At 42.4% G+C, this 27,586-nt stretch overlaps 1 protein-coding gene across 2 annotated transcripts in view; it reads left to right on the top strand.

Annotated features, from left to right (window-relative positions):
- Positions 1-27,308, top strand: part of NGR-A26 (neuropeptide receptor A26) — a 152,409-nt gene extending 125,101 nt beyond the window's left edge. The window contains exons 6-12 of one of the 2 annotated variants that reach the window (XM_028170585.2): positions 3,388-3,481; positions 11,686-11,781; positions 12,698-12,901; positions 14,318-14,419; positions 15,597-15,777; positions 21,514-21,658; positions 23,378-27,308. In XM_028170585.2, coding sequence (XP_028026386.1) covers positions 3,388-3,481; positions 11,686-11,781; positions 12,698-12,901; positions 14,318-14,419; positions 15,597-15,777; positions 21,514-21,658; positions 23,378-23,470 — 915 coding nt within the window. In that variant the 3' untranslated portion in view covers positions 23,471-27,308. Of the gene's footprint in view, positions 1-3,387; positions 3,482-11,685; positions 11,782-12,697; positions 12,902-14,317; positions 14,420-15,596; positions 15,778-21,513; positions 21,967-23,377 lie in introns of those variants that run through there. The other variant, XM_089736678.1, reaches the window with a different exon arrangement.
- The last annotated feature ends 278 nt before the right edge of the window (positions 27,309-27,586 follow it).

Below are 27,586 nucleotides of genomic sequence, written 5' to 3'. Positions count from 1 at the left end.
GTACTTCGATAAGGCTATGCGTCATAATAATCGCCTTATCGTAGCCGCCGCTGACTACTCCCCGAATCCTGATCATGCAGGAGCCAGTCACCGTCGACGCCCTAGACACGTCCTTACGGATCCATCAGATCCAATAACCTTTGCACTAGACGCCTTCAGCTCTAGGAGCAGGCTTAGGGACCTCGGTAACCGTACTCGTCGAAATCGACAAAGAGTTCGCCGTGCAACCTAACCCATGAATCAGCTCGCTGAGTTTCTCGCCGGATCTTCTCAGCGGGTCGCGATTCCGATCCGGTAGTAGATTCATTCGCGAAGCAGCTACTCTTGAGTTGTTAGGTCTCCTTCGGAGGCGCTCGGGCAGCTGTTAGCAAATCCCACCCCTCCTGGCTGAGCCTTTGCTCGTCCACCTGTCCTGGTGAAACTGGAAAGGCCTCCGGGCCACCAGTAATCCTTCAATCATAAAAAAAAAAAAAAAAAAAAAAGAAGTATTTAAATACATCCATTAACGTGTTTAAGAAATTACTATTATGATCAACAAACAGTGCGGTATAATAAAAATGTTACCCACAAAAAATGTGAGGAAGTTACTGGTGGAAGACCATATTCCTATTCTGTCCCAGTAGGTACCGAGCTCTTTATTTATTACTCCACGAGGTACCTCAAGCTGAGAGCTTATCTTAGACCACCTGCTATTAGTAGTAGCTGAGGTAGTATTATTATATATTTTCATATTTAATTCCTATCTTAATTACTGGTAAGCTGTGTAAGTGTAGTACAAGCCCGCCAGGACTGGTACTACGAACCTGTGTGTTATTCCGTTTGCTTTCGCTTAGGCGTTCTAGATTAAAGGGTAAGACAGATTTGTATCAACTGGCAATTCAACCATATGGATCAGGGTAGGCTTTAGTGACCTTAAATGAAATGGACAAAACTATTTCCTTTTTCCTACTTATTTGGCTGGCATCCTAAGGAGCTGTTTTAGCTGCGCGCGGACGATTAGGTGAGTTCATGGACTTACGGACAGCGGTAGGCAGCGTCTTGGCTTTGACCCTGGCATTGCTGAAGTCCATGGGCGACGGTAACCACTCACTATCAGGTGGGCCGTATGCTCGTCTGCCTACAAGGGCAATAAAAAAAACCTGAAAGAATTGGCATTAATACTAGTCCTAGCTAGGGCAATGCTTCGTAGAATATATTTATTATCATCGGAACGGAATCGCGTTCGTATATATTATATCATCGGCCTCCGCTAAAACAGAGAAATGAAATTCATCAAGACGAAAGAATCATAAAATTCGAGACAGTCTCAAAATAGTGTGAATTTTATTGAATATTCAACTTTAGCAACATTTTATTGCAAACGTTACGTTAACAGGAGTTTGGCTTAACAAAACGTACATATGTACTATAGACGCGGCCAAAACAAACAGTGTTTTACATATTCGAAAACATATTTTTAAAGAATTTCACGTTATTTTTAACGTGTTTTCGACGTATGATTTATGTGGATTCGTGGCGGATTGTTAGAGCGGCTTTGAGGGGGAAAATAGGATTATAGTTGCTTGATAATAGATGTGCGAAGGTCGATTTAAATGCAGAATGTTTTTGAAGTTATACTTCTTTAGGCGCGTTATGAAAAATTGATGAGAGTGAAATTTTACGATGCGCGCGCACCGTGACAGAAAATTAACAGAAATGAAGTTGCCCACTAAATCGTTCATTACAATACGACCGACGTAACTTGGCGAGTCTGAATATAGCCGCAGGTGAACTTTCGCACATTTGTGTAACGTTAAATATTTATTATTAATTATTTAAAATTAAAAAAAAAAGAAATAAATTTAATAAAAATAAAGCGTAACTTCTTACGCGCGTACATAAGTACACGCACCCTTTTTTTCTCGTAATAATGGTACCGAGTAAAGGCTTCTAATCTAAAAAAAAAAGATTTTTTTGTTAACTGATTCACAATTATTGTTTTTGCGTGCTCGTTGTGTGCTTGTTGGCGAAACGTTTAGATAGTAAATAATAATGACTGGGAACAAATTACACATGGTCATCCGGTCCCAATTTAGGATTCCCTTGTGTTATGGGTACCAAAGGCATACATAATTATATACGACTAGCTGTACCTGTCCACTCGCTGGGCATTTAAAATTAACATTGTTATTTCTCACCCCCACAAAGATTCTCATCATTAACGCCCCCCGCAACTGATGTAGGGAGTCCAACACTCATATAAATATTAGCCTATACATTAAGTACATGTATTTTCTATACGGATACCAAGCTTAAAGTCAATCGGATGTACGGTTCAGTAGTTATAACGGAACATCCGTAAAAACCACTGTAGATTTATATATTCTAACTAGCGACCCGCCCTCGCTTCGCTTCGGAAACATTAAATTTTATTATTGATAGCTGAGTCCCGCGATGTTATGTCCTGCCAGTCTAAAAAAGTAAAGCCTAAGTTACTCCTTATATCATCAGCTACCTATTTGTGAAAATCCCGTCAAAATCCAGAGATTAGCCGGAACAAACAGACAGACAGACAGACAGTCAAAAATTGTAAAAAATGCTATTTTGGTGTATGTACCGTATATATATTCATATCGATTCACACTAACTTCCGCACCCCAGATTCAGTCAAAGATTTCGATTTAGATGTGACCATCCTTCCCATTTGTGTCGCGATACTGTCATACGAGAGCCATAGATATCGTGACGTGAATATTACTGAATATCGATGTTCACCTTTAGAAATGAAGTCGAAGTCTAAATGGTATTTTTAATGTCTGTCCTACCCTTCGAAGTGGACCGTCTACTTTAGGGGCAGGAATGGACAAATTGTTGGTACCTATTTTTGCGCGGTACTTAACGTCCTATCCTAGGAGCGTTTTATTGCAGGGCGTTTTTGATTACACGATGTTATTCGGAAGTGGAAGTCAATCGTGAACATTTGTTAAGTTGTATTTCATTAGAAAAAATTAACTTGCCAGCGGGATTCGAACACCGGTGCCTCGCTCGATACGAATGCACCGGACGTCCTATCCTTTAGGTCACGACGACTGCAACCTCCTATTCTTCTTCTTCTTCTCCATCGCTCCCTCATTGCCGAGGATCGTGACTCCGTTTCAGCTTGTCGACTGCCAGTCTCCATCGGTTCCGGTCAGTTGCCTGGTGTAGTGCAGCGCTAAGTGGTCCGCTGGTTTGCTCGGAGATCTGGTCGGACCAACGCTTGGGGCTCCGGCCTCTAGGACGCTTTCCTTCTATTTTTCCAGTGACCACCAGACGTTCCAAGTTGTCTACACTTCTGCTAGCAACGTGTCCAAAGTAGCGCAACCTCCTATAAATTGAATGTAATTAAACGATTACCATTCATTTCAGGCCGTTGTGATGTACGCGTCGACGTACGTGCTGGTCGCGTTGAGTATCGACCGTTGCGATGCCATCACAAACCCCATGAACTTCTCTGGGAGCTGTGAGTATGATTTTAAGAATATAATGTGTATAAATGTAGTTCTGCCAGCATCAAAGCATCGTGCTTCTTTTTTTATTGCTTAGATGGGTGGATGAGCTCACGGCCCACCTGGTGTTAAGTGGTTACTGAAGCCCATAGACATCTACAACGTAAATGCGCCATCCAGCTTGAGATATAAGTTCTAAGGTATCAGTATAGTTGCAACGGCTACCTCACCCTTCAAACCAAAACGCTGCTTCATGGCAGAAACAGGCAGGGTGATGGTAACTACCCGTGCGGACTCACAAGAGGTCCTACCACCAGCAATTACGCAAATTATAATTTTGCGGGTTTGATTTTTATTACACGATGTTATTCCTTCACCGTGGAAGTCAATCGTTAACATTTGCTGAGTACGTATTTCATTAGAAAAATTGATACTCGCCTGCGGGATTCGAACACCGTTGCATCGCTCAACACGAATGCACCGGACGTCTTATCCTTTAGGCCACGACGACTACGACGTAAGAATGTAATTCTGCCAGCCAGTCTGTATCAAAGTATCATGCTTCTCGTAAAATGCAGCTGATTATTGTGTATACACAAGTATAACCACGAACCACCTTGTATGAAACGATAACAACCCATGGACAAGGCGACGTAAATGCCCCTACCTACATAGAGATACGAGATAAAGAAACTTCGGGAAATCTCGTACCTTAGCTACATAGCATATTTATGTAACGGCGCTTTGATTATTTGTAGTAATATGTGCTTTAAGCTATGAAAGTCCTCGAATGAAGTAATGCGCGCGGTCACACCTGTACTCGAGAAGAAGCAACGGTCTATCAAGTCCCACGTCATGTCATGACGTTACAGTTTTCTCATAATATATCATATCACGTATGTCGTAGATGAGAATTGAATGTCGTTTTTTGGTGAGCGCATCACGAGTGAGCATGTGGGCCGATTTTTTAAAATCGTAACAATTCAAATAGGGCTTAAAAAATATATGTCTGAGATGTCTGGTCATTATATCTGGTATTCTAATCTCTATATATAAAAATGAATTGCTGTTCATTAGTCTCGCTAAAACTCGAGAGCGGCTGGACTGATTTGGCTAATTTTGGTCTTGAATTATTTGTGGTAGTCCAGAGAAGGTTTCCGGACGGATTTCTTTTGTTAGTTTTAAGTTTATTTTATACAAAAGTTTAAGTCTTTTATTTATCGATTGAGGCACTACGAAGTCTGCCGGGTCAGGTAGTAAAATATATAAATACATTATATTTAAACAAAACGTTTTTATTTTTACAGCTAGTATTTTAACAAAATTATACTCGAGCGTGATTTGTACATAGAAACTTATTTACAAATTTTCTTTAATTATTTTGTTTAATTGGATACAAAAATAATTAGCCTGTTATTATTCCTTTGACCTTTGACAATGGCTTCTCAAAATCTGATGCTTCAGTCAGGTCTTACGTAATAATAGTCCGCTTGTTATTATCTAAAAGTTTCGGTTACCAAACTTCAGCTTCTCGAGCAATTGATCTGAATTGTTTTTATTGTAGATATTTGGCGTTCGTGTTTGGCCGGTACTGCTATTCCAGATGTCCAGATGTATGTCTCGCGTGTGTACATATCCAGCATACATAACAATCAAGTAACAAGATGCTTGGCATTAGGCAATCAGGCTGTGCTTTTTACGGATTCCTCATACATAAAAATCGGTTGTCTGTAAAGTCGGTTTACTCACGATAGTTGTACGTGACAACGTCATAAGAAATCTGATGGAATAGTTTCATTTTTCAATTATCGCAATTATCGTTGCTATAAACAATCGACACCACATTCACTTTTCACTGAACTTCATACTTGACGAAAACATGTAAACGTATTATTGTATAGAAGCTGTCCACGCGGATGCATCACTCACTCAAGTAGGAGAGAGACAGATGTCGAACGCTGCCGAACGCGGAGGCCGATTGTGCCTCTTTGTCGCTCGTTGCGCGCTCTCGCTTGCACTTCAAGCCTTAAATGGAACGCCTCCGAGCGAGGTAACGCCGCATGAGTCATGTTTTTTCGTGCGTGCAGCCAACTCCATCAAATTTGACGTTGTCACGTCAAAAAGCCAAGGACTACATATACGAATATATGGATGTTAGTGAGGTAACGATTGTAATAGCAGAATTTAGGTAGACGTAATTACAAATGTTTGTAGGTTCGTCTATCACTATGACAACTGGAAGATAAACGTTGAACATCAAAGACAAGTCGTTGGCCAAACAATTTAAATTTGGGTCAGTCCTAATAGATGTTTATTTAGACCTGTGTGATATTCGGTTCTAAATTCGCAATTATTTTCTGTTTAGCTATTAACGAAACTCAAAATCTTCATAACGCGGGCAAAATAAAACTTTGATTTTGCAATTTATTTCTTAATTTTGTTTATGTGCAATTGAGCTCGGAATATATAGTTACTAGATGATAATTAAATAAGCCCGTTGAACTCATGAACTGAGTTTCATTTCCCATTCTGATGACTAGAATCAAAATCTTCATCGTGCTACCATCTATCCGACGCAAAACGTGGTAATTACCATGACTAATCACATTTTTATAGATTTTGAGGGTTTGGTATTTATGCACAATAACGTTCATTCATTGTGGAAGTCACATAATGCACACATTTTTTACAGATAGGACCTCTTGTGAGTCCGCACGGGTAGGTACTACCACCCTGCCTATTTCTGCTGTAAAGCAGTAATACGTGTCGGTTTGAAGGGTGGGGCAGCCGTTGTAACTATACTGAGACCTTACAACTTACATCTCAAGGTGGGTGGCGCGTTTACGTTGTAGATGTCTATGGGCTCCAGTAACCACTTAACACTAGGTGGGCTGTTCACCCAACTAAACAATAAAAAAAGCCATTCTGTATTTTAAGCTTGCATCATAATGTTTGCTATGTATAGTAACTGCGTCACCACGATATGCAGTGTGTCCATCCAATCAAGATCTGAATGATGATTTTTAGTCAACACGTGAAAAAACTGATTTGCCTAGGTTTTTACAACGAACTCATAAATAAGAAAAGTAAATATAGTACATTACAATACCACATTAAAAATATATTTTTTTATTCCTGTGACCCGAAAGATTCCTTCTGATAGATATCGTCGGGGATAGTACAAGTCCGCGTAACTAGCACTTCGAACTGGCACTAACCACGTAACTTGGATAATACTGCGTATCTGACAATTGTAGCTAAATTTAAATTTTGCGGACACTACACGTAAGATTGGCAGCCTTCTCGCTGACGTGACTTTCGTTCGATTAATACAAACCAAGAATTCGCCTAAAAACAATACTGTGTATCTACTGCCGGCAATTGACAATACCGCGTATGTTATCCACCGCAGCTTTTTACTGAGAAATTGCCAATCATAAAATCAAAATAATATTTGTATATAGATATAGGTCAAACGAAATATTTTCTGTAGTTTACATCAAACGGAACATAATCTATGACGTGCGTTTTTTATTCGAACCGATTTATTAAAATCAAGAATCACCTTGACCTAATGTTTGTTTTGAGAACGACAAACCTATTTCACATCTATAAATATTTTCACTACTAATCATAACACGTACTTCGCGTTTAGAATAAATAAATAAATAAAAAAACAACGAAAAATATATACTTCATTAATGTCATGCCAAAATCGTACGAATTGTTTATTGACTTTTAAAATATGTGTGTTATCTTTTTTATCCGCCATTGAAACTGTCGGATGACGATTATGTATTAGATTGAAAATGTATTTTATTTCTATTTTTCTTTAGTCTTTATACTAATTGGATGTTTATTTTTCTCGTGCCAAAATAAAAACCAGAAAAATGATATGTGATTAGCATTTCAATATCATTATTATTAATTAATGACTTAAGTACTTTTTTTTTTTTTTTTTTTTTTTTCCTACCTAAGCTGAGAGCCTTGAGAGGCTATGTCAGCGTAACCCTAACTTTTGTAGGTGAGCTCACGGGGCTCAAACCTGATGACGTTGCTAACACGAACCCTAGCAAGAGCCGTGCTTCGCAGAATCTACCACCGGATCGGAAACGCGACCCACTGAGAAGATCCGGCGAGAAACTCAGTGGGCTGTGTCTGGGAGTTAATTTACTCGTCGAGCCCTTCGTCGCAAGCGACGGGTTCGACGAGAACGGCGACCGGTGCTTGAAGTACCTAGAAGCACCGTTAGTGGATCGGGAGGATCCGAGATGACGTGTTTTGGGCGACGTCGACTGCTTTCCATTCTGTCCGCAGGATCGGGAATGTAGTTACCGGCGGCCACGATGAGAGGGTTCTCGTGTCGTGCCGCTTTATCGAAATGGCGCATTGACGCCGACTGCATATACTTACTGGTGGACTCTAAGTCCAGGTCGTCATGGAGGTCGACGTTCCTGACGAACCACGGGGCTCCGACGGCTATCCTGCAAAAACGGGATTGAATGACTTGGAATGATTTTAAGTGTATGCGGGCCGCGTGAGCGAACACTACACTTGCATAGGTCATGACGGGGCGTATGCAAGTTTTGTAGAGTGTCACCTTATTTCTAAGGGACATTTTACTTCGCCTACATATCATCGGGTAGAGACGTCCTAGAATGAAGGCGGCACGATCGCGTACCGTCTTGATGTGGGGGCGGAATGTCATCCTACTGTCGAGGGTGACGCCTAAATATTTGACCTTCGGGGCCCACGGTATGGGCTGGTCGAACATCGTGATTGGGCGAACGGCGGGGGCGGGGGTATTGACGCGCCTAGTCGGGAGGCGGATGCTCAGCGTGGTGTTCGGAGGGCGACCCCTTTTGAAGAGCACCGCTGTGCTTTTCGTGGGGTTAATGTCGATGCGCCACTTCCGGAACCACTGTCCCATGGTGGTAGCTGCGGTCTGAAGTCGTCGATGAAGCAACGCCTTCTTCCTACACGAGTAGTAGATGGCGGTGTCATCGGCGAAGAGCGCCAGATGGGTCTCCGGAGACCGGGGTATATCGTTGATATACAAACTGAATAGTAACGGGGAGAGGGCGGAGCCTTGCGGGACTCCGGCTGTGACGTGACGGGGCCGGGAACGCGTTCCCTCGACTCGATATCGGAACGAACGGTTCGACAAGTAGTCTCGTATGATGAGCACGAGTCTGTCTGGCACTCCCATGTTATACAGTTTGAATATCAAACCGTTGTGCCAGACTTTGTCGAACGCCTTCGCTATATCGAAGAAGAGGGCTCCTGTCGGAATGGGTTTCCGCCTGTTCAGCCCTAGTAAGATGTGCTCCGTGAGGCGGTGCACTTGATGGACGCACGAGTGTCTGGCGCGGAATCCAAACTGCTCGTCTATAAGAATTTTATTCGCGGATACGAAATCCCAGAGGCGTTTACGAAGGAGCCGTTCGTATAATTTGCCTATCGCCGGGAGGAGACTGATGGGGCGGTAACTCGCGGTTTCGTTATTCGGTTTGCCCGGCTTGTGTATGCCGATAACGTCCGCTTCTTTCCACGCCGCGGGAAAGATGCAGTTCGTCATAGCAGCATTTAATATCGTGGCCAACATCGTTATCAGTTGAGCTGGTAACAGTTTTAGCGCGCGGTTGCGGATGCCGTCGGAGCCGGGAGCTTTCCGTGGTTGTAGGCTATCGATCGCCTCCTTAACCTCGGAAGTGGTAATGGGGGGTAACGCGTCCGAGGGCGGCAGGGAAGCTCTGCGCTCGACCTCCCTGTCGACGAACTCGGTGTGTTCGGGGTCCGCGTGTTGAGTGCTGGTGGTGCACTGTTCTTGCAGTGCATCGGCCAGCAACTCTGCCTTGTCATCGTCATCGTAAGCCGGTGGTTGGCCTGAGGGGCGTACGAGAGGCGGCATAGTGACGATAGTTTCGGACTTGAGGGTCCTAGCTAGTCGCCAGTATGCTTGGTGAGTGGGCGCGAGTTCTTTTAAATAACTGTCCCAGTTTTCGTTTCGGGCGTCGCTCAAGCGGGATTTGACCTCCCGCTGTAAGCGACGCATCCGAGTCCGGTTTGAATCCGTGGGATATCGATCGTAGGCCCGGATTGCCGCGTTCCTGACTCTTACGAGGTCCCTAAGATCGGGGGAAAGTCTGATGCGGTGGAAGCTATCCTCCTATCCACATCGACTTGCTTTGAAGATCTTGTGATCGCCGTCGAGACGTGATCAGTGAAGATGTTTATGGATTCGACGGTGTCCTCGGGGGATGGAGTTGAATCCGGGCCGCAAGGGAGGATTGGTGGAGCGGTGTCAGCTAAGCACGTGCCTAGCTTCTTCCAATCCACCATGGTCCTCGTATCTGGTTCGCGGTTGAGGGGGCGACCGAGCTGCATGACGACAGGTCGGTGGTCTGAGTCGAACCTAAGTACTAAATATGTTATATATATTCGTACTACACATTTATATAAATTCGTGTGTATATAACTACACTGTGTATGTAATAAATGGATAATATATTGACTGACCTGATGGTGTGTTAGTTGCGTCTTTAATTGCTGAAAACCTTGGGTCCGATTCCCATTTCTGCCAATTATTCTTGTGACCATTGAATGTTTGAATTTTACGGCCCACTTTGTCCTATTAGGTTACCGGAACTCATAGATATCACAATGTGGATACCGCTATGCACCTTGAATAAGGATGTTGAAGTCTCGTATGTGTTTTTAATACGCTTTTATTAGCTTCAGACGTATGTATGTAACGGAATCTTTGAACATGATTTTGACCCCGTTGAAAACGTCGGATTAACTCGAAATTTGGTGTACTTATTAAGGATAGATGAAAATACAATTATAAAAAAAAAAAAAACATTTGAAAAATTTGAAATTCAACTTAAATATGAAAAATAAATAATAGGTTAACAAAAAATAACAAAATACGCTTTTATAGAAAATTCAACTAAAAAATAGAAAGAAGATAGAAATTATAAATAGCGTATATATAAAAGCGTATTTTGTTAGCTACCCCATGATCTGTAAGCGGAGTAAAATGTCCCTTCGGAACAAGGTGACACTTTACAAAACTTGCATAAGGCCCGTCATGACTTACGCGAGTGTGGTGTTCGCTCACGCGGCCCGCACACACATAGACACCCTCCAATCCCTACAATCCCGCTTTTGCAGGTTAGCTGTCGGCGCTCCGTGGTTCGTGAGGAACGTTGACCTACACGACGACCTGGGCCTCGAATCAATTCGGAAATACATGAAGTCAGCGTCGGAACGATACTTCGATAAGGCTATGCGTCATGATAATCGCCTTATCGTTGCCGCCGCTGACTACTCTCCGAATCCTGATCATGCAGGAGCCAGTCACCGTCGACGCCCTAGACACGTCCTTACGGATCCATCAGATCCAATAACCTTTGCATTAGGTGCCTTCAGCTCTAATACTAGGGGCAGGCTTAGGGACCCCGGTAACCGTACTCGTCGAACTCGACAAAGAGGTCGACGTGCAACCTAACCCATGCATCAGCCCGCTGAGTTTCTCGTCGGATCTTCTCAGCGGGTCGCGATTCCGATCCGGTAGTAGATTCATTCGCGAAACAATTGCTCTTGAGTTGTTAGGTCTCCTTCGGAGGCGCTCGGGCAGTTGTTAGCAAATCCCACCCCTCTTGGCTGAGCCTTTGCTCGCCCACCTGTCCTGGTGAAACTGGAAAGGCCTTCGGGCCACCAGTAAACTTTCAATCATAAAAAAAAAAAAAAAAAAAAGTATTTTGTTAGTTTTTTTAAACTATTATTTATATAACGACTATCTCATACTTTAACCTGATAAACCTGATTGTTTCGTGGCTGAAATAGCCAGGGTAGTGGTGCCTGTCCGTGCGAGTTTTCAACACATTAAACCATAAATAAATAACAATTGGTGCTCGCATCATGCTGGTATAATAGAGAACTTGCTGTCCATTCTCCGGGATTTACCTTAATCGCTTTTATGAACACCTTAGGAAAAGAGAGGGTGGTACTATTCCAGGCCGATCCCACACAGCATTTTTTTTTTATTGCCTATGTAGGCAGAGCACACGGCCCACCTGATGGTGAGTGGCTACCGTCGCCCATGGACTTCAGCAATGCCAGGAGCAGAGCCAAGCCGCTGCCTACCGATAAATCCTAAATTCTGATGAATTATATTCTAAGTAATCTGAATGCCTGCTTCAAATTCTTCCAGGGAATCGAGCGCGGGTCCTCGTCGTGTCCGCCTGGCTAATCAGCGTAATATTCTCCATTCCCCTTTTCATCTTATACGAAGTCAAAGAAGTTCAAGGTGGGTAGTTTAAATTTAACCGCTTATTCACAAGATGACACAGTTCTGTGCCTTGAAATAGATCGGTCGTGAACATTGTTTTAGGAATGCGTGAGATCGTGAGATCTTCTACATTGTTGTTCTTGGATTTACGCACTAATACATTCGATAAAAAATATCAAGGATAAAATTAGCGATCGGTCTGGCTGTATATGATACCCACAGTTGAATGACCTCACTCAACGTCTTAAGCCGCAGATGTTTCCGAATCATTGTTAGTGCGTCTCTCCTAACCGAGTTCGCAGATTCAGTTTAATGTTTCAGGTACACAGGAGAAATATGTTGACATAGATAGCTAGAGTATAAACCAGTTTTATTGTATACTAGAGAATCCTGGCGTGTTATATGAAATATATGAAAAACATTAATGTTTTGGAAACTACTCGCGCGCTACTTAAGACGCGTTGATGGTATGACGGAATTCATCGCTGCAATACTAACAATACCATTGTCCAATTTTATCATTATCGGATGAATGGTTCAGAAGCCTATAGTGGACAAACATTCAAATGGACAGTAATTTTTATTTATATATCTATATATATAAAAATGAATTGCTGTTCGTTAGTCTCACTAAACTCGAGAACGCCTGGACCGATTTGGCTAATTTTGGTCTATTATTATTTTGGAAGTCCAGAGAAGGTTTAAAAGGTAGATAAATATGAAAATGCTCGGAATTAAATAAAAATAAAAATTTGTTTTTTCTTTGGACTTCGGACGAATTCCTTTTGTTTGTTTTAAGTTTATTTTATACAAAAGTTTAGGTCTTTTATTTATCTATTGAGGCACTACGAAGTCTGCCGGGTCAGCTAGTAAATATATATGAATTTAAGATTAGACAAATTGATATAATTTTATATATACATTTCTTTTCCAGGTGAACTCCAATGCTGGATCGATTTGGGAAACCCAAAGCGATGGCGCATCTGGGTGACTCTGGTGTCCATGATGATATTCATCCTTCCTGCCTTGACCATAGCTGCATGTTACGCGGTCATCGTGCTCACGATTTGGACCAAAAGCAAGGCCGTGGTGATGAGTCCTCCGATTTCTTCCAGGAGGACCAAGACTATGAGAAATGGTTCGTAGAGTAGAAAACAGTCTGTTTGGTTATCAAGATTATATACTTTCCTATAGCTAGAAGCTTTGAGTGTGAGGCAACATCTGTGTTCTCTGTTTATGTATGAATATTATGATATTTGATTTGATGATTACAATAATATACGAATCATCTTAGCTATTACTATCCTACATCCCGCTATATCCGAGAACTATTGACGTCAGCTTGGGCTGACTGAAAATTGTAATTTAAGTGAAGCATTATGTTTTTAGGACACTTTCTTTTATTACCACAAATTGTAGACATGATTAAATCTACTTTACAAGAAGTACTTTAAATATAGATAGATAGTTACATAGGAAAGTATGAGTAGATTCTCGGACTCTATGACAGGTAAGTATAAAACTGCTTGCACTATAAAAGTTTTCTTTTTTGTTTTTTTTATTGCCTTTGTAGGCAGAAGAGCATACGGCCCACCTGATGATGAGTGGTTACCATCGCCCATGGGCTTCAGCAATGCCAGGGGCAGAGCCAATGCGCTGCCTACCTCTTAATACTCTCCACAAGCCTCGTTTGAAGAAGGACATGTCATAGCGCTCAGGAAACATCGTGGAGGGGAGCTCATTCCATAGCCGTGTGCATACAATGTGTGCCAAGTGTGCATATAGTTTCCAGAGGAAGCTTGTGTGATTGTGCTAGGACACTTTATGTGCCCTTAAAATTCCTACCGCGTTAATCTTATCTATTTCGATAGTGAAGCAATAATAGATTCCTGATTACATGCTTAATGTTGATAGCCTGTCAGCTATTTCCCTTCCTGAGGGCGATAATATGTTCTTCTTGAAACGAGGTCTGAAAAGGGATCATTGCAGTAGCCAGTGGCTTGGCTGTAACTTTGGTATTGATGATGCGCATGAGGGCTGACTAAATACTGATCAAGATACTGACAACTAGATATTTCAGTTTGATTCAGTGCACGATCAATCTCAGTTCACTAAAATTATAATTTGCGTAATCACTGGCGGTAGGACCTTTGGGGAGTCCGCATGGGTAGGTACCACCACCCCGCCTATTTCCGCCGTGAAGCAGTAATGCGGTTCGATTTGAAGGGTGGGGTAGCCGGTGTAACTATACTGAGACCTTAGAACCTTTTATCTCGAGGTGGGTGGCGCATTTACGTTCTAGATGTCCATGGGCTCCAGTAACCACTTGGGCTGTGAGTTCGTCCATCCATGTAAGCAATAAAAAAAAAATCGTCGACCTTATGTCTGCTCAAGGAATCAGATAATCCGGTCAACTCATCCACCCAATAAAACCTAATGCTGAATGAACCGGACAATGTGAAGGGAACCAGATAAAAATATCTCACGAATAACAAATAGAAAGGTATGCCAAGAATGAGCAACTGAATTAATGTGTAGTTAAATTCGTTTATAGGTCAGATAGAGAGCGACCCGGATTCGAGGAGGGCCAGCTCCCGCGGACTGATACCAAGAGCCAAGATCAAGAGCGTCAAAATGACATTCGTCATTGTTTTCGGTCAGTATTTTGTATGTAGTATTTTGATGTTATCGTGGTAGAATAATATGTTAAGGCAAATGTTTTCAATATTGCAATATTTCATAACGATCTTGACACTTGTCTGAACATTTATTGCTGTAGTTTTTCCAGTTATCTATACATATAAATAATAAATATAATCTATACATATAAATAAAATTAGAGTGTCTGTTTGTAATATTGAAATAACCGCTTTTTACTACATGCATATGAATATATATACGGTACATACAGCAAAATAACATTTTTTACAATTTTTGTCTGTCTGTCTGTTTGTTCCGACTAATCTCTGGAACGGCTGGACCGATGAGATTGATTTGATTTGGTTTGATGAGACTTAGGTAGCTCATTATATAAGGAGTAACTTAGGCTACATTTTTGGACTAGCTTCGCCCCGCGGCTTCACCCGCGGTACGACAATAGCCGCGGGGGGTAACTAAATATCATTTGAAACAGATAGACAACATTGTTGTCTGTGTTGATTAAAATGGCGTTAGCTGGGTAGCTCACGACCGCTTTTTACTGATTGTCGGTCGCATACTGCCTATTCCTGACACAGACAAGGGATAAATTCCGGTTTTAAAGGCTGGGACAACTATTATATAATGCACTCGATGAAGGCATTCACGTTGTAGTATCATAGTCCACTTGACATTTAAGACTAGGTGGTTTGTCATTTCGTTCGCCTAGCTAACGAAATAAATAAGCGTTTTATGTAATTACCAAATCCATAGACATTACAGGCCCAGCTATTACCACTCACCATGACAGACTTGTCAAAGTCCCAATCATAATAATTATAAACTAACATTATTATTATTATTAGGTGAATGTCATTGCGAACCGATGATGAAACAATGGTAGTAATTAAATATAAATAAATAAATATTTACTAACAATCACACCACGTTAACTGGTCCCGTGATAAGTTCGTAAAGAACTTGTGTTACAGGTACCAGATAACGGAAATAAATGTAAGACTTTTATTATACACATACATATATTCAATATACATCCATAACCCTGGAAAAGACATTTATATTTATCATACAAATACCTTCCGTTGGCGGGATTCGAACCCGCGACCCCCTTGTGTAGTGACCATGTCACTTACCACTACACCAGACGGCCGTTAAACTGTTTCAAATTGTTTCAGTGTTCGTATTGTGCTGGTCTCCGTATATAGTGTTCGATCTGCTCCAAGTGTACGGTCACATTCCGTCGACGCAGCACTACTCCGCCATCGCCACCCTCATCCAGAGCCTCGCGCCCCTCAACTCGGCCGCCAATCCTCTTATTTGCTGCATGTTCTCTCCATACATTTACACTAGTTTGCGGTAAGCCTTAACTTTCACAAATGGTTCTATTAATACTTATTTGGCGTATGTGTAAGCAAGTGGCCTCGGCTAACGAAAACTGATAACGACGTCGAAAAACCTGAAATAATGCTTTTTTTTATTGCTTATATGGATGGACGAGCTCAGAGCCCACCTGGTCATTCCGATAGAGGCACCCGTCACGTGCGGACGTGCTCATCGACCACTCGATTGCCCGGCCTTTGTTCGCCCGGCTTTTGTTAGCCCGACCATTGTTCGCGCGACCTGTGTTCGTGGTACATCTGCCGACCAAGTGTTTTTTTTTCTGGAAGTTTTTAATTGTTTTGTTTCCTTTTGTTATTTCTGTGTTCGTGGTACATCTGCCGACAAACTGTCTTCCTGGAAGTGTTTAATTGTTTTGTTTCTTTTTGTTATTTCCGTTTTGTTGTGTTTTTTTCTTTGTCCTGTAGTAATCGTGCCGCATCGCCACCTGTGTTCAATAGAACCGCTCAGGTCCGAGAAGTTGGGGCCTCGCCGCAAGGCGAGTGTTTTCTAAGACCCAGGGTAGCCCCACCTGGGCACGTAGCCATCATGGACGCTGTATTTGCGGAATTTCTCCGGCTTCGCTACCCAAAGCTCACTTCCGAGTTTCAGGCCTTCAAGGCCGATCACACCGCGAGCCCTCTCGTGGACTCCGCCGAGCTCGCTGCTCCTGCGTCGCCTGTACCTGCGTGCAAAGCTTCTGCATCGAGCACCGCAGCCTCCGTCGTGCCTGCCGTTCCCGCGTCGCCTATACTGGCGAGTAAAACTGCTGCGTCGTCCGCCGTGGTCACCGTTCCAGCAGCGCGATCATCCGCGGCCTCCGTCGCACCCTCCAAAACACCTACTCGTAGGTCACCTGCGCCCGCCTCCTCGTCCTCCGACTCTGACTCGGAGATGGAGGTCGACCTCGCCCCCGCCTCATCGACGGATGGATTCACCCTGGTGCAAAAGGGTAAGAAGCGTGCCGCGGAGTCTCGAGCTCCCGCGGCCGCTAAAATTAGCAAAGCCGCGAACGCGTCGCGCCCCCGCCCTCAGACTCCCGTTGCGCCTCCAGCCCGTGCCACTCCGTCGCCGCGTCCGGTGGCACAAAATAAAACCCAGACCCCTCCCCCGGTAATCCTTCAAGAGAAGGCAGCTTGGGATCGAGTTTCCCTGGCCCTTAAGGCCAAAAATATCAATTTCACGAATGCCCGTAACCTCGCGAACGGCATTCAAATTAAGGTTCGAACACCCGACGACCATAGGGCCCTCTCTTCTTACCTCCGTAAGGAGCGTATAAGTTTCCACACGTATACGCTCCAGGAGGAGCGCGAACTCCGTGCCGTTATACGTGGCATCCCTAAAGAGTTGGATGCCGAGCTCGTTAAGGCCGACCTTCTCGAACAAGGCCTACCGGTTAACTCCGTACACCGCATGCATACAGGCCGCGGAAGGGAGCCATATAATATGGTTCTCGTCGCCCTCCAGCCTACCCCCGAGGGTAAGCAAATATTCAACATCCGAACGGTCTGTAGCCTTTCCGGAATCGCAGTCGAAACCCCACACAAGAAAGGCACACCTAGCCAGTGCCATAACTGCCAATTATACGGGCATTCTTCCCGTAACTGTCACGCGCGCCCCCGATGCGTCAAGTGCTTAGGCGATCACGCCACGGCCCTATGCACTCGCGATCAAAAAACCGCGACGGAACCGCCTAGCTGCGTCCTGTGTCGAACACAGGGTCACCCCGCAAATTACCGCGGATGCCCCGAGCCCCTAAAATAAATCGACGCGTCGCCCGCCAAAACCGCCTCCGAGCTTCCGGCCCAGACATCAAAGCCTCGGCACCCTCTGTGTCGCAGGCTAAGCCAGCGTTCGTTCCGGCGCCGGTGCCCAGTGTCTCGGCCTGGGCGAAACCGCTGCCGTACACGAACACGGCTACAACTCCCTCCTCCGCGATTCGTCCCGCCCCCGCGACTCGTCCCTCTCCCGCGACTTGCCCTCCGACCGATGTCCGACAATCTCGCTTTAGCGATCGACTTCTTTCAGTCGATCAACTTTGAGCGCGTTAACGCTTTGGGCGACGCCATTCGCGCTGCCTCCACTGCACAACACTTTATCGCCGTTGTGCAAGAATACGCCGACGTATACGCGTCATTAAATACGTACGTCCTCCCCTCACTCCGCCGGTAATCAATGGCGTATATAAGTAGAATAAAGCCCCTATCCGTAACGATAGGATTTTTTAACGCTTACGGTCTCGCAAATCAACGTGATCAGGTTTCTGACTTTTTGCGTGACCATCAAATTGATATCTTTTTAGTGCAGGAGACCCTACTTAAGCCCGCGCGCCGTGACCCTAAAATCGCGAACTATAACATGGTCAGGAACGACAGGCTCTCTGCTCGTGGTGGTGGTACCGTCATTTACTATAGAAGAGCCCTGCATTGCGTCCCGCTCGATCCTCCCGCGCTCGCTAATATCGAAGCATCAGTGTGCCGAATCTCACTGACGGGACACGCGCCGATCGTTATCGCGTCCGTTTATCTTCCACCGGATAAGATCGTTCTAAGCAGTGATATCGAGGCGCTGCTCGGCATGGGGAGCTCTGTCATTCTGGCGGGCGACCTAAATTGTAAACACATCAGGTGGAACTCACACACTACAACCCCGAATGGCAGGCGGCTTGACGCGTTAGTCGATGATCTCGCCTTCGATATCGTCGCTCCGCTAACCCCGACTCACTACCCGCTAAATATCGCGCATCGCCCGGATATACTCGACATAGCGTTATTAAAAAACGTAACTCTGCGCTTACACTCGATCGAAGTAGTTTCAGAGTTAGATTCAGACCACCGTCCCGTCGTTATGAAGCTCGGTCGCGCTCCCGATTCCGTTCCCGTCACGAGGACTGTGGTGGATTGGCACACGCTGGGCATCAGCCTGGCTGAATCTGATCCACCATCGCTCCCGTTTAACCCAGACTCTACCCCGTCCCCTCAGGATACCGCTGAAGCCATAGACATCTTAACGTCACACATCACCTCGACATTAGATAGGTCATCGAAACAAGTTGTAGCGGAGGACTTCCTTCACCGCTTCAAATTGTCCGACGATATTAGGGAACTCCTTAGAGCTAAGAACGCCTCGATACGCGCCTACGACAGGTATCCTACCGCGGAAAATCGTATTCGAATGCGTGCCCTACAACGCGACGTAAAGTCTCGCATCGCCGAAGTCCGAGATGCCAGATGGTCTGATTTCTTAGAAAGACTCGCGCCCTCTCAAAGGTCTTACTACCGCTTAGCTCGTACTCTCAAATCGGATACGGTAGTAACTATGCCCCCCCTCGTAGGCCCCTCAGGCCGACTCGCGGCGTTCGATGATGATGAAAAAGCAGAGCTGCTGGCCGATACATTGCAAACCCAGTGCACGCCCAGCACTCAATCCGTGGACCCTGTTCATGTAGAATTTGTAGACAGTGAGGTAGAACGCAGAGTCTCCTTGCCACCCTCGGAAGCGTTACCACCCGTCACCCCGATGGAAGTTAAAGACTTGATCAAAGACCTACGTCCTCGCAAGGCTCCCGGTTCCGACGGTATATCCAACCGCGTTATTAAACTTCTACCCGTCCAACTCATCGTGATGTTGGCATCTATTTTCAATGCCGCTATGGCGAACTGTATCTTTCCCGCGGTGTGGAAAGAAGCGGACGTTATCGGCATACATAAACCCGGTAAACCAAAAAATCATCCGACGAGCTACCGCCCGATTAGTCTCCTCATGTCTCTAGGCAAACTGTATGAGCGTCTGCTTTACAAACGCCTCAGAGACTTCGTCTCATCCAAGGGCATTCTCATCGATGAACAATTCGGATTCCGTACAAATCACTCATGCGTTCAACAGGTGCACCGCCTCACGGAGCACATTCTTGTGGGGCTTAATCGACCAAAACCGTTATACACGGGAGCTCTCTTCTTCGACGTCGCAAAAGCGTTCGACAAAGTCTGGCACAACGGTTTGATTTTCAAACTATTCAACATGGGCGTGCCGGATAGTCTCGTGCTCATCATACGGGACTTCTTGTCGAACCGCTCTTTTCGATATCGAGTCGAGGGAACCCGCTCCTCCCCACGACCTCTCACAGCTGGAGTCCCGCAAGGCTCTGTCCTCTCACCCCTCCTATTTAGCTTATTCGTTAACGATATACCCCGGTCGCCGCCGACCCATTTAGCTTTATTCGCCGACGACACGACTGTTTACTATTCCAGTAGAAACAAGTCCCTAATCGCGAAGAAGCTTCAGAGCGCAGCCCTAGTCCTAGGACAGTGGTTCCGAAAATGGCGCATAGACATCAACCCAGCGAAAAGTACTGCGGTGCTATTTCAGAGGGGAAGCTCCACACGGATTTCCTCCCGTATTAGGAGGAGGAATCTCACACCCCCGATTACTCTCTTTAGTCAATCCATACCCTGGGCCAGGAAGGTCAAGTACCTGGGCGTTACCCTGGATGCATCGATGACATTCCGCCCGCATATAAAATCAGTCCGTGACCGTGCCGCGTTTATTCTCGGTAGACTCTACCCCATGATCTGTAAGCGGAGTAAAATGTCCCTTCGGAACAAGGTGACACTTTACAAAACTTGCATAAGGCCCGTCATGACTTACGCGAGTGTGGTGTTCGCTCACGCGGCCCGCACACACATAGACACCCTTCAATCTCTACAATCTCGCTTTTGCAGGTTAGCCGTCGGAGCTCCGTGGTTCGTGAGGAACGTTGACCTACACGACGACCTGGGCCTCGAATCTATCCAGAAATACATGAAGTCAGCGTCGGAACGGTACTTCGATAAGTCTATGCGTCATGATAATCGCCTTATCGTAGCCGCCGCTGACTACTCCCCGAATCCTGATCATGTAGGAGCCAGTCACCGTCGACGCCCTAGACACGTCCTTACGGATCCCTCAGATCCAATAACCTTTGCACTAGACGCCTTCAGCTCTAGGAGCAGGCTTAGGGACCTCGGTAACCGTACTCGTCGAACTCGACAAAGAGTTCGCCGTGCAACCTAACCCATGAATCAGCTCGCTGAGTTTCTCGCCGGATCTTCTCAGCGGGTCGCGATTCCGATCCGGTAGTAGATTCATTCGCGAAGCAGCTGCTCTTGAGCTGTTAGGTCTCCTTCGGAGGCGCTCGGGTAGCTGTTAGCAAATCCCACCCCTCCTGGCTGAGCCTTTGCTCGCCCACCTGTCCTGGTGAAACTGGAAAGGCCTCCGGGCCACCAGTAATCCTTCAATCATAAAAAAAAAAAAAAAAAAAAAAAAAAAAAAAAAAAAAAAAAAAAAAAAAGCCCACCTGGTGTTAAGTGGTTACTGGAGCCCATTGACGTCTAGAACGTAAATGCGCCACGCATCTTGAGATATCAGTTCTAAGGTCTCAGTATAGTTACAACGGCTGCCCCACCCTTCAAACCGAAACGTATTACTGCCTCACGGCAGAAATAGGCACGGGTAGGTACCACCGCCCTGCCTATTTCTGTCGTGCAGCAGTAATGCGTATCACTCTGAAGGGTGCGGCAGCCATTGTACTGTAAAAACTGAGACCTTAGAACTTATATCTCAAGTTAGGTGGCGGGATTTACGTTGTAGATATCTATGGGCTCTGGTAACCACTTAACATCCAACCAAAACAATAAACGAACTATCCGTGGTTGAGTTAAACGGGGTTGTCTCCAGACGCGTGCCCCCCTACAAGTGGATATGGTGGTTGGGTCGCCATAAGCGCGCGGGCCGCGGCACACTCCGATCCCGCTCAGACTCCACAGCCCACTCCGACCTGCTAAGCTCCACGCACGCACGACGCTCGCACTCTGTAGCAACGGTAATTATATCTTGTTTGCTATACTGTAAGGTGAGTTTTACAGTGCATCCACTGGGAATTGACGGAATCCGAAAGTGTGTTTTGAAAGTTAATCCGCTGTAGCCACTTAGCATCTGATAAAGTTAAATTCTCACTAGAGTTCCATTGTAAACGTGTACCTAAAAATGTTCAGTTCTCATTTGTGGCACTGTCGTTCCAATGTGATGAGTGATGAGTGATTGTCTTGCGTTTGATTGATCCTGCTGCGTCGTATGCCAGGGCTATTCAAAATTCTTTAACCGTTTTTTTTTTCTGTAATGTTAGTAGGGACATTTATACATATTTTTGTATAATAAAAATCTTACGTTACGGACGTTTTTTCACGGTTAGGGTACCCCTCCTCATCGTCCCATAAGGAACTTCGTTCCAAAAAATATTGTATCATATCAAGTTTATGTTATTTCAAATTTATATTAAAAATAATATTTTATTCAAATTTCGCGAGTCGTGGACTAATTAAAATTACTTCCTACGGACTAATTTTGCGTTTTTTTATTTATTTATTGTTTTTGACGTTTTGAACACTTTACAATTAATTCGGACGACGGATGAGTACTCATATTCTAATGACAATATATTTATCCGCAAAAGTATTTTCAATAAAATGTATATTTTTTTACATTTTATTTTTATCGATCGAATTATTGATTGTATCCCGGAAGTCTCTTGACTGGGGCGTAGTCAGCTGAGTCTGGAGCTTGATTTGAGGAAAACCTCAAGTTTTTTTCATATCAATAAAATAAATAGCCTTACCGGAAAAAAACATCCAAAAATGTTCACACTTACATTACATTGAAATGTTTACATTAATAAACTAATATAAGCTGCATCCAAATTTGTGTTTTTTTTTAAAAATATCATCATCATCATCATCAGCCTGCGGCAGTCCACTGCTGGACTCCCCCAAAGCTCGCCACTGAACCCGATCTTCTTTTCGATCGATCTTTTAAAATATAAATCTTTAGTATCCTCTTCACATACAATTTTCTATACGATTTCATAATAATTCTTATCCTTCCATAAATAATTTACATTTTTCTGCTATCGACGATCCAAACTGTACAGTCTATTTTTCTTTCTTTTGTTATGGAGATCTACAGTTATATTGAATTCGACTATGTTAATTCGTTGAAAATGGTTTTCCATGTCATGCGTTCTTTTTGGGTTCGCCACAGATTTGTTATCATTAAATTTGTCTCTATTGTAAAAAAAATTTATACGCTTTTATTAGCTTCAGACGTATGTATGTAACTGAATCTTTGAACATGATTTTGACCCCTTTCAAAAAGTCGGATTAACTCGAAATTTGGTATACTTATTAAGGACCGATGACAATTCAATATTAAAAAAAATATATTGAAAAAATTAAATAGAACTAAAAATGGATAATAAATTTTAATAAATTTGAATTAAAAATAGTGTAAAAAATGATTTTATTGTAAAAAAAGCGTGGGGTGCACGGTATCAGTAGTTATAAATATTTTATGAACAGATATGAGTAGAAGGGTTATTTTGATAATAACCTGAAAAGCACCCCACGCTTTCTTACAATAAAATCATTTTTTCTTACATTATTTTTATATCAAATTTATTAAAATTTATTTTCAATTTTTTAGTTGGATTTTCTATAAAAACGTATTTTGCTAGTTTTTTTAAACTATTATTTATTTTACATTTCAGATCCTTAACCGCACCCGAAGCAGCAGCGTGTCGAGACCGCAGTCCGAGGCGCGCAAGACTCAACTCCTGGTGCTGGCGTCAGCGCGTGACTGACAGCAGGCTGTCCGCAAGCCACCACACGACGTCATGCTGTAACAACATGCTGCCGTCTTGTGGAACTTGCGATTTTGAACCTTAACCTCTGGGAGCTACGAAACGCTTTCCTTCATCTAAAAAGGCATAATTTCTTGTGTAACTTGCGATTTTGGACCTTAACCTCTGGGAGCTACGAAACACTTGCCTTCATCTAAAAAAGCATTATTTCTTGTGTAACTTGCGATTTTGGACCTTAACCTCTGGGAGCTACTAAGCACTTGCCTTCATCTAAAAAGGCATAATTTCTTGTGTAACTTGCGATTTTGGACCTTACCCTCTGGGAGCTACGAAACACTTGCCTTCATCTAAAAAGGCATCATTGCTTGTGTAGCTTGCGATTTTTAACCTCAACTTCTGGGAGCCACGAAACACTTGCCTTCATCTAAAAAGGCATAATTTTTTGTGTAACTGGCGATTTTGAACCTTAACCTCTGGGAGCTACGAAGCACTTGCCTTCATCTAAAAAGGCATCATTGAAACTCCTTCGGAATAGTATTACTTAATCATTCAATATTAGTTCTCGATGTGAAAAACGCTAGTTGGACTTCCATTGATCAATGTTCTGTTGAAATTACGAAAAGCAGTTGCGTATACCAAAGATTAAGTAATTATGGACTTGTTAATATGTTTTCATTTTAAAATAATGTTTCAAAGCTTAATTATGTAGGTGTATTTTATTTAAGATAAGATTAGTATATTGAGTTCTAATTGCATTATATCTTCATTTTACTATCGTAAGATCTAAGATATGACGAACCTTTTCCACTGTAGCTAAACTGTTGTTGTAGTGAGATTGTATGATAGCATAGCATAATTCATCGAATATTTAAAAAAATAAGAGAGAAGTGATTATGAAATTTAAAATTCAGGAATCACAAAAGTCCTCTACTATTTCTACACATATTTTTATGAGCAATGCTTGCTTACAACATTTTTTTATTAAGATTATAAAATTTCGCTTTGATAGATACATAAATACATCGAAAAATAAAACTTAAGCGTTAAATTTTAGCATTTCTTTGGAGCCGTCTATCAACGAAATACATAAACTTTTTAGTTCACCCAATTGTGTTTTAGAACGTCAATCACTCGCAGCCCAGTGTGCTTATTGCGAGTTTTTTAACGTTTCCGATAGCGTAAAAGTTAACACGAATTTTGTATGGAATTGGAACGTTGCCTAAGTTTGCCGCTAGGGGCGCTGTTCCAACTGCATACAAATTTGAGTTAACTTTTACGTTATCGAGAACGTCAAAACTCTCACTAAGCACACTGAGCTCACAACTGAACGACACTGTCGTATGGAATATGAAGTACATATTGTTCAATTGTATTCTAGTACTCTCCTCGAGTCGTAGACATAATCAGAGCTATTTTTACAGTTTCCGTGACCACGGACAACAGTCGTCATATCCGATACTTCGGTAATCATGAGGGGTGAAAGGCTATTTGGTTTAAGCGACATTTGCCTAAACGCGACGCTTCTCTCGGTAATTAAAGGTCCGTTTTATTTGATACTAGCGACCCGCCCTCACTTCCTTTTGGAAACTGTAATGTATTATTGATTTTTCCACTATTTAATGGATGTTATTATACGTATTAACCTTCCTCTTCAATCACTCTATCTATTAAAAAAAACCGCATCAAAATCCGTTGTGTAGTTTTAAAGATTTAGCATACATAGGGACAGACAGATATTGGAACAGAGAAAGCGACTTTGTTTTGTACTATGTAGTGATGATTAGCATCGACAATTCGATCTTTTTAATTGAATTTCAATTACGTTTACCCCGTTCAAATAGCTAAAGAAGCTTTTTGTTATGGTATGTATTTTTAACCTTTAGACGGCTCTGCTGTAAAGTTGCAAAAATGTCACATAATAATATACTAAATGACCTTTTACCCTTCGATATGTAAAGGATAATAAAAAACCAGAGATTAAGCCCCAAAAGTAGTTTTGATGTAATCGCAATCTTATTGGTAGATAATGCTAATTTTTTCTCAACATTACGGCACGCTATGGTCGATTATCAAATGCGATATATTTACAAACAAAACCGATTGTAAATAAACGATAAGTTGTGGATTAGTTCGTACTAAAACTATAAATCATTATATTTACTTATAGATATAATAATATATGTATATGTATATCCGTAGGTTATTGTTGAAACTTACGTACTATTAATTTTAATCTAGTCAAGAGCAGCTTTTTGGGAGTTTCAACGTGAATTCTAAAAAGCATTTATTTTTGTAACTCATAAAGATGTTTAAATGAAATTAAGCAAAATAAATATTTTAATACGAATAGGTACATTTAAGTGGTATGTATAGTAATTTGAGGAAAAGAGAAATCGTATCTTACGTATTTCAGTAGGGCTCCTAATATAATAAGCTGTAGCGAGTGGCTAATGACTCTGGCATTGCCGGTGCTTAAAGATGAGGGTGTAACTACTTGTCATCAAATTGGCCATATACTTATTTTCCTTGAAAACAAAACAGTGAATTGGCATAGACAATGGTAACCAAAAAATTGTGATTATAATTGCAACTGTTTTTTTTTACTGCTTAGATGGGTGGACGAGCTCATAGCCCACCTGGTATTAAGTGGTTACTGGAGCCCGTAGACATCCACAGCGTAAATGCGCCACCCACCTTGAGATATCAGTTCTAAGGTCTCAAGTATAGTTACAACGGCTGCGCCACCCTTCAAACCGAAACGCATTACTGCTTCACGGCAGAAATAGGCAGGGCGGTGGTACACACCCGCGCGGACTCACAAGTGGCGCTACCACCAGTAAATTGTAATTGAATACCACCAGTAATTGTAATGTAATTGAATATAATGATAAAATTTCTAAGAAAGATCTTCCAATCATTTTCTATTTACGACGTGAGACAAATACAATGGTAATGATTATATTGTTCGCTTTTCACTCTTACTTATGGGGAGCTATTTAGAAGAGATTGCTCGATAACAATTACAATTAAATCTCAATGCTTGCTCTAAAACGATATTAAGACAAAGAATAGAATCGTATTTCCGTTATTTAGAATGAAAGAAACACACTTATAATAATCCCAAACTATGACATAGTTTAACATTAAATAGTTTATTTAATTTTAGATACTATTGTGGCAATTTTCATATATACTTAACGTTAAATATTGGGCTAAAAATCGTTTTCCAAAGGTCGAGAGTCAACTTTAAGGTGAAGCCAAACTAGCAAATCGTTTTAAATGTGTTTTTGTCTACAGTAGATTCGATCTACGGTCCTTTACAAACTTTTAGTACAGAAATTTTATAAGATTGGGTCTTTGAAACTTATACAGTAATTTGGAAGAAATGTCCACAATAATGCTCTCATTGTGAAATTACGTCAATGAGGGTGTAAATTAGTGTGTTCATTAGAGAATTGATATGAATATGTGAGTTATTGATGATTCATGCGATCATCGCCTGATAGACAATTATTAACCTTGCCAAAAATATCTATCTACAAGCAACACGCCCTAGATTTAATGTAAAATAACATATTTATTACTTGTATTCTTAATTATAATAATTTAAAAAATATATTTAAGAATTTTATGAAATATAAAATAATACCTTAGTGTAAAATTTAATTTCGAAGAATTACGTGACATTTTAAAGTATTAGTTATGTAATGAGATTAATATTATTATTGTAATGTTGTAAATTGTATCCTAAATAAGAGGCTTGTATGTACAATTATTTTTGTACTCTCGATTACTCGTGTGAACAAATATATAAAGTTATATTATTAGAAACTCGAAACGTGTTTTTATTTTATTTTGTACGATTTCCCAGCATCGATTCATTAAAAATATCTCAAAATCTTATACACTACTCTTTAGCCCTTTAAGAGTAAAATATCAAATTGAATATTTTTAAATACTCTGACTAATTGGTATTTAAGACAAATAACGCTTACAATGATCTTGAATACGTCTTTTTTTATTATCTTTGTAGGCAGACGAGCACACGACCCACCTGTTGGTGAGTGGTTACCGTCGCCCACGGACTTCAGCAATGCCAGGGGCAGATCCAAGCCG

The sequence above is a fragment of the Bombyx mandarina genome, chromosome 22 (assembly GCF_030267445.1).
Source record: "Bombyx mandarina strain Sakado chromosome 22, ASM3026744v2".
Taxonomy (NCBI): Eukaryota; Metazoa; Arthropoda; class Insecta; order Lepidoptera; family Bombycidae; genus Bombyx; species Bombyx mandarina.
This window is presented reverse-complemented; position numbering and strand designations above follow the sequence as displayed.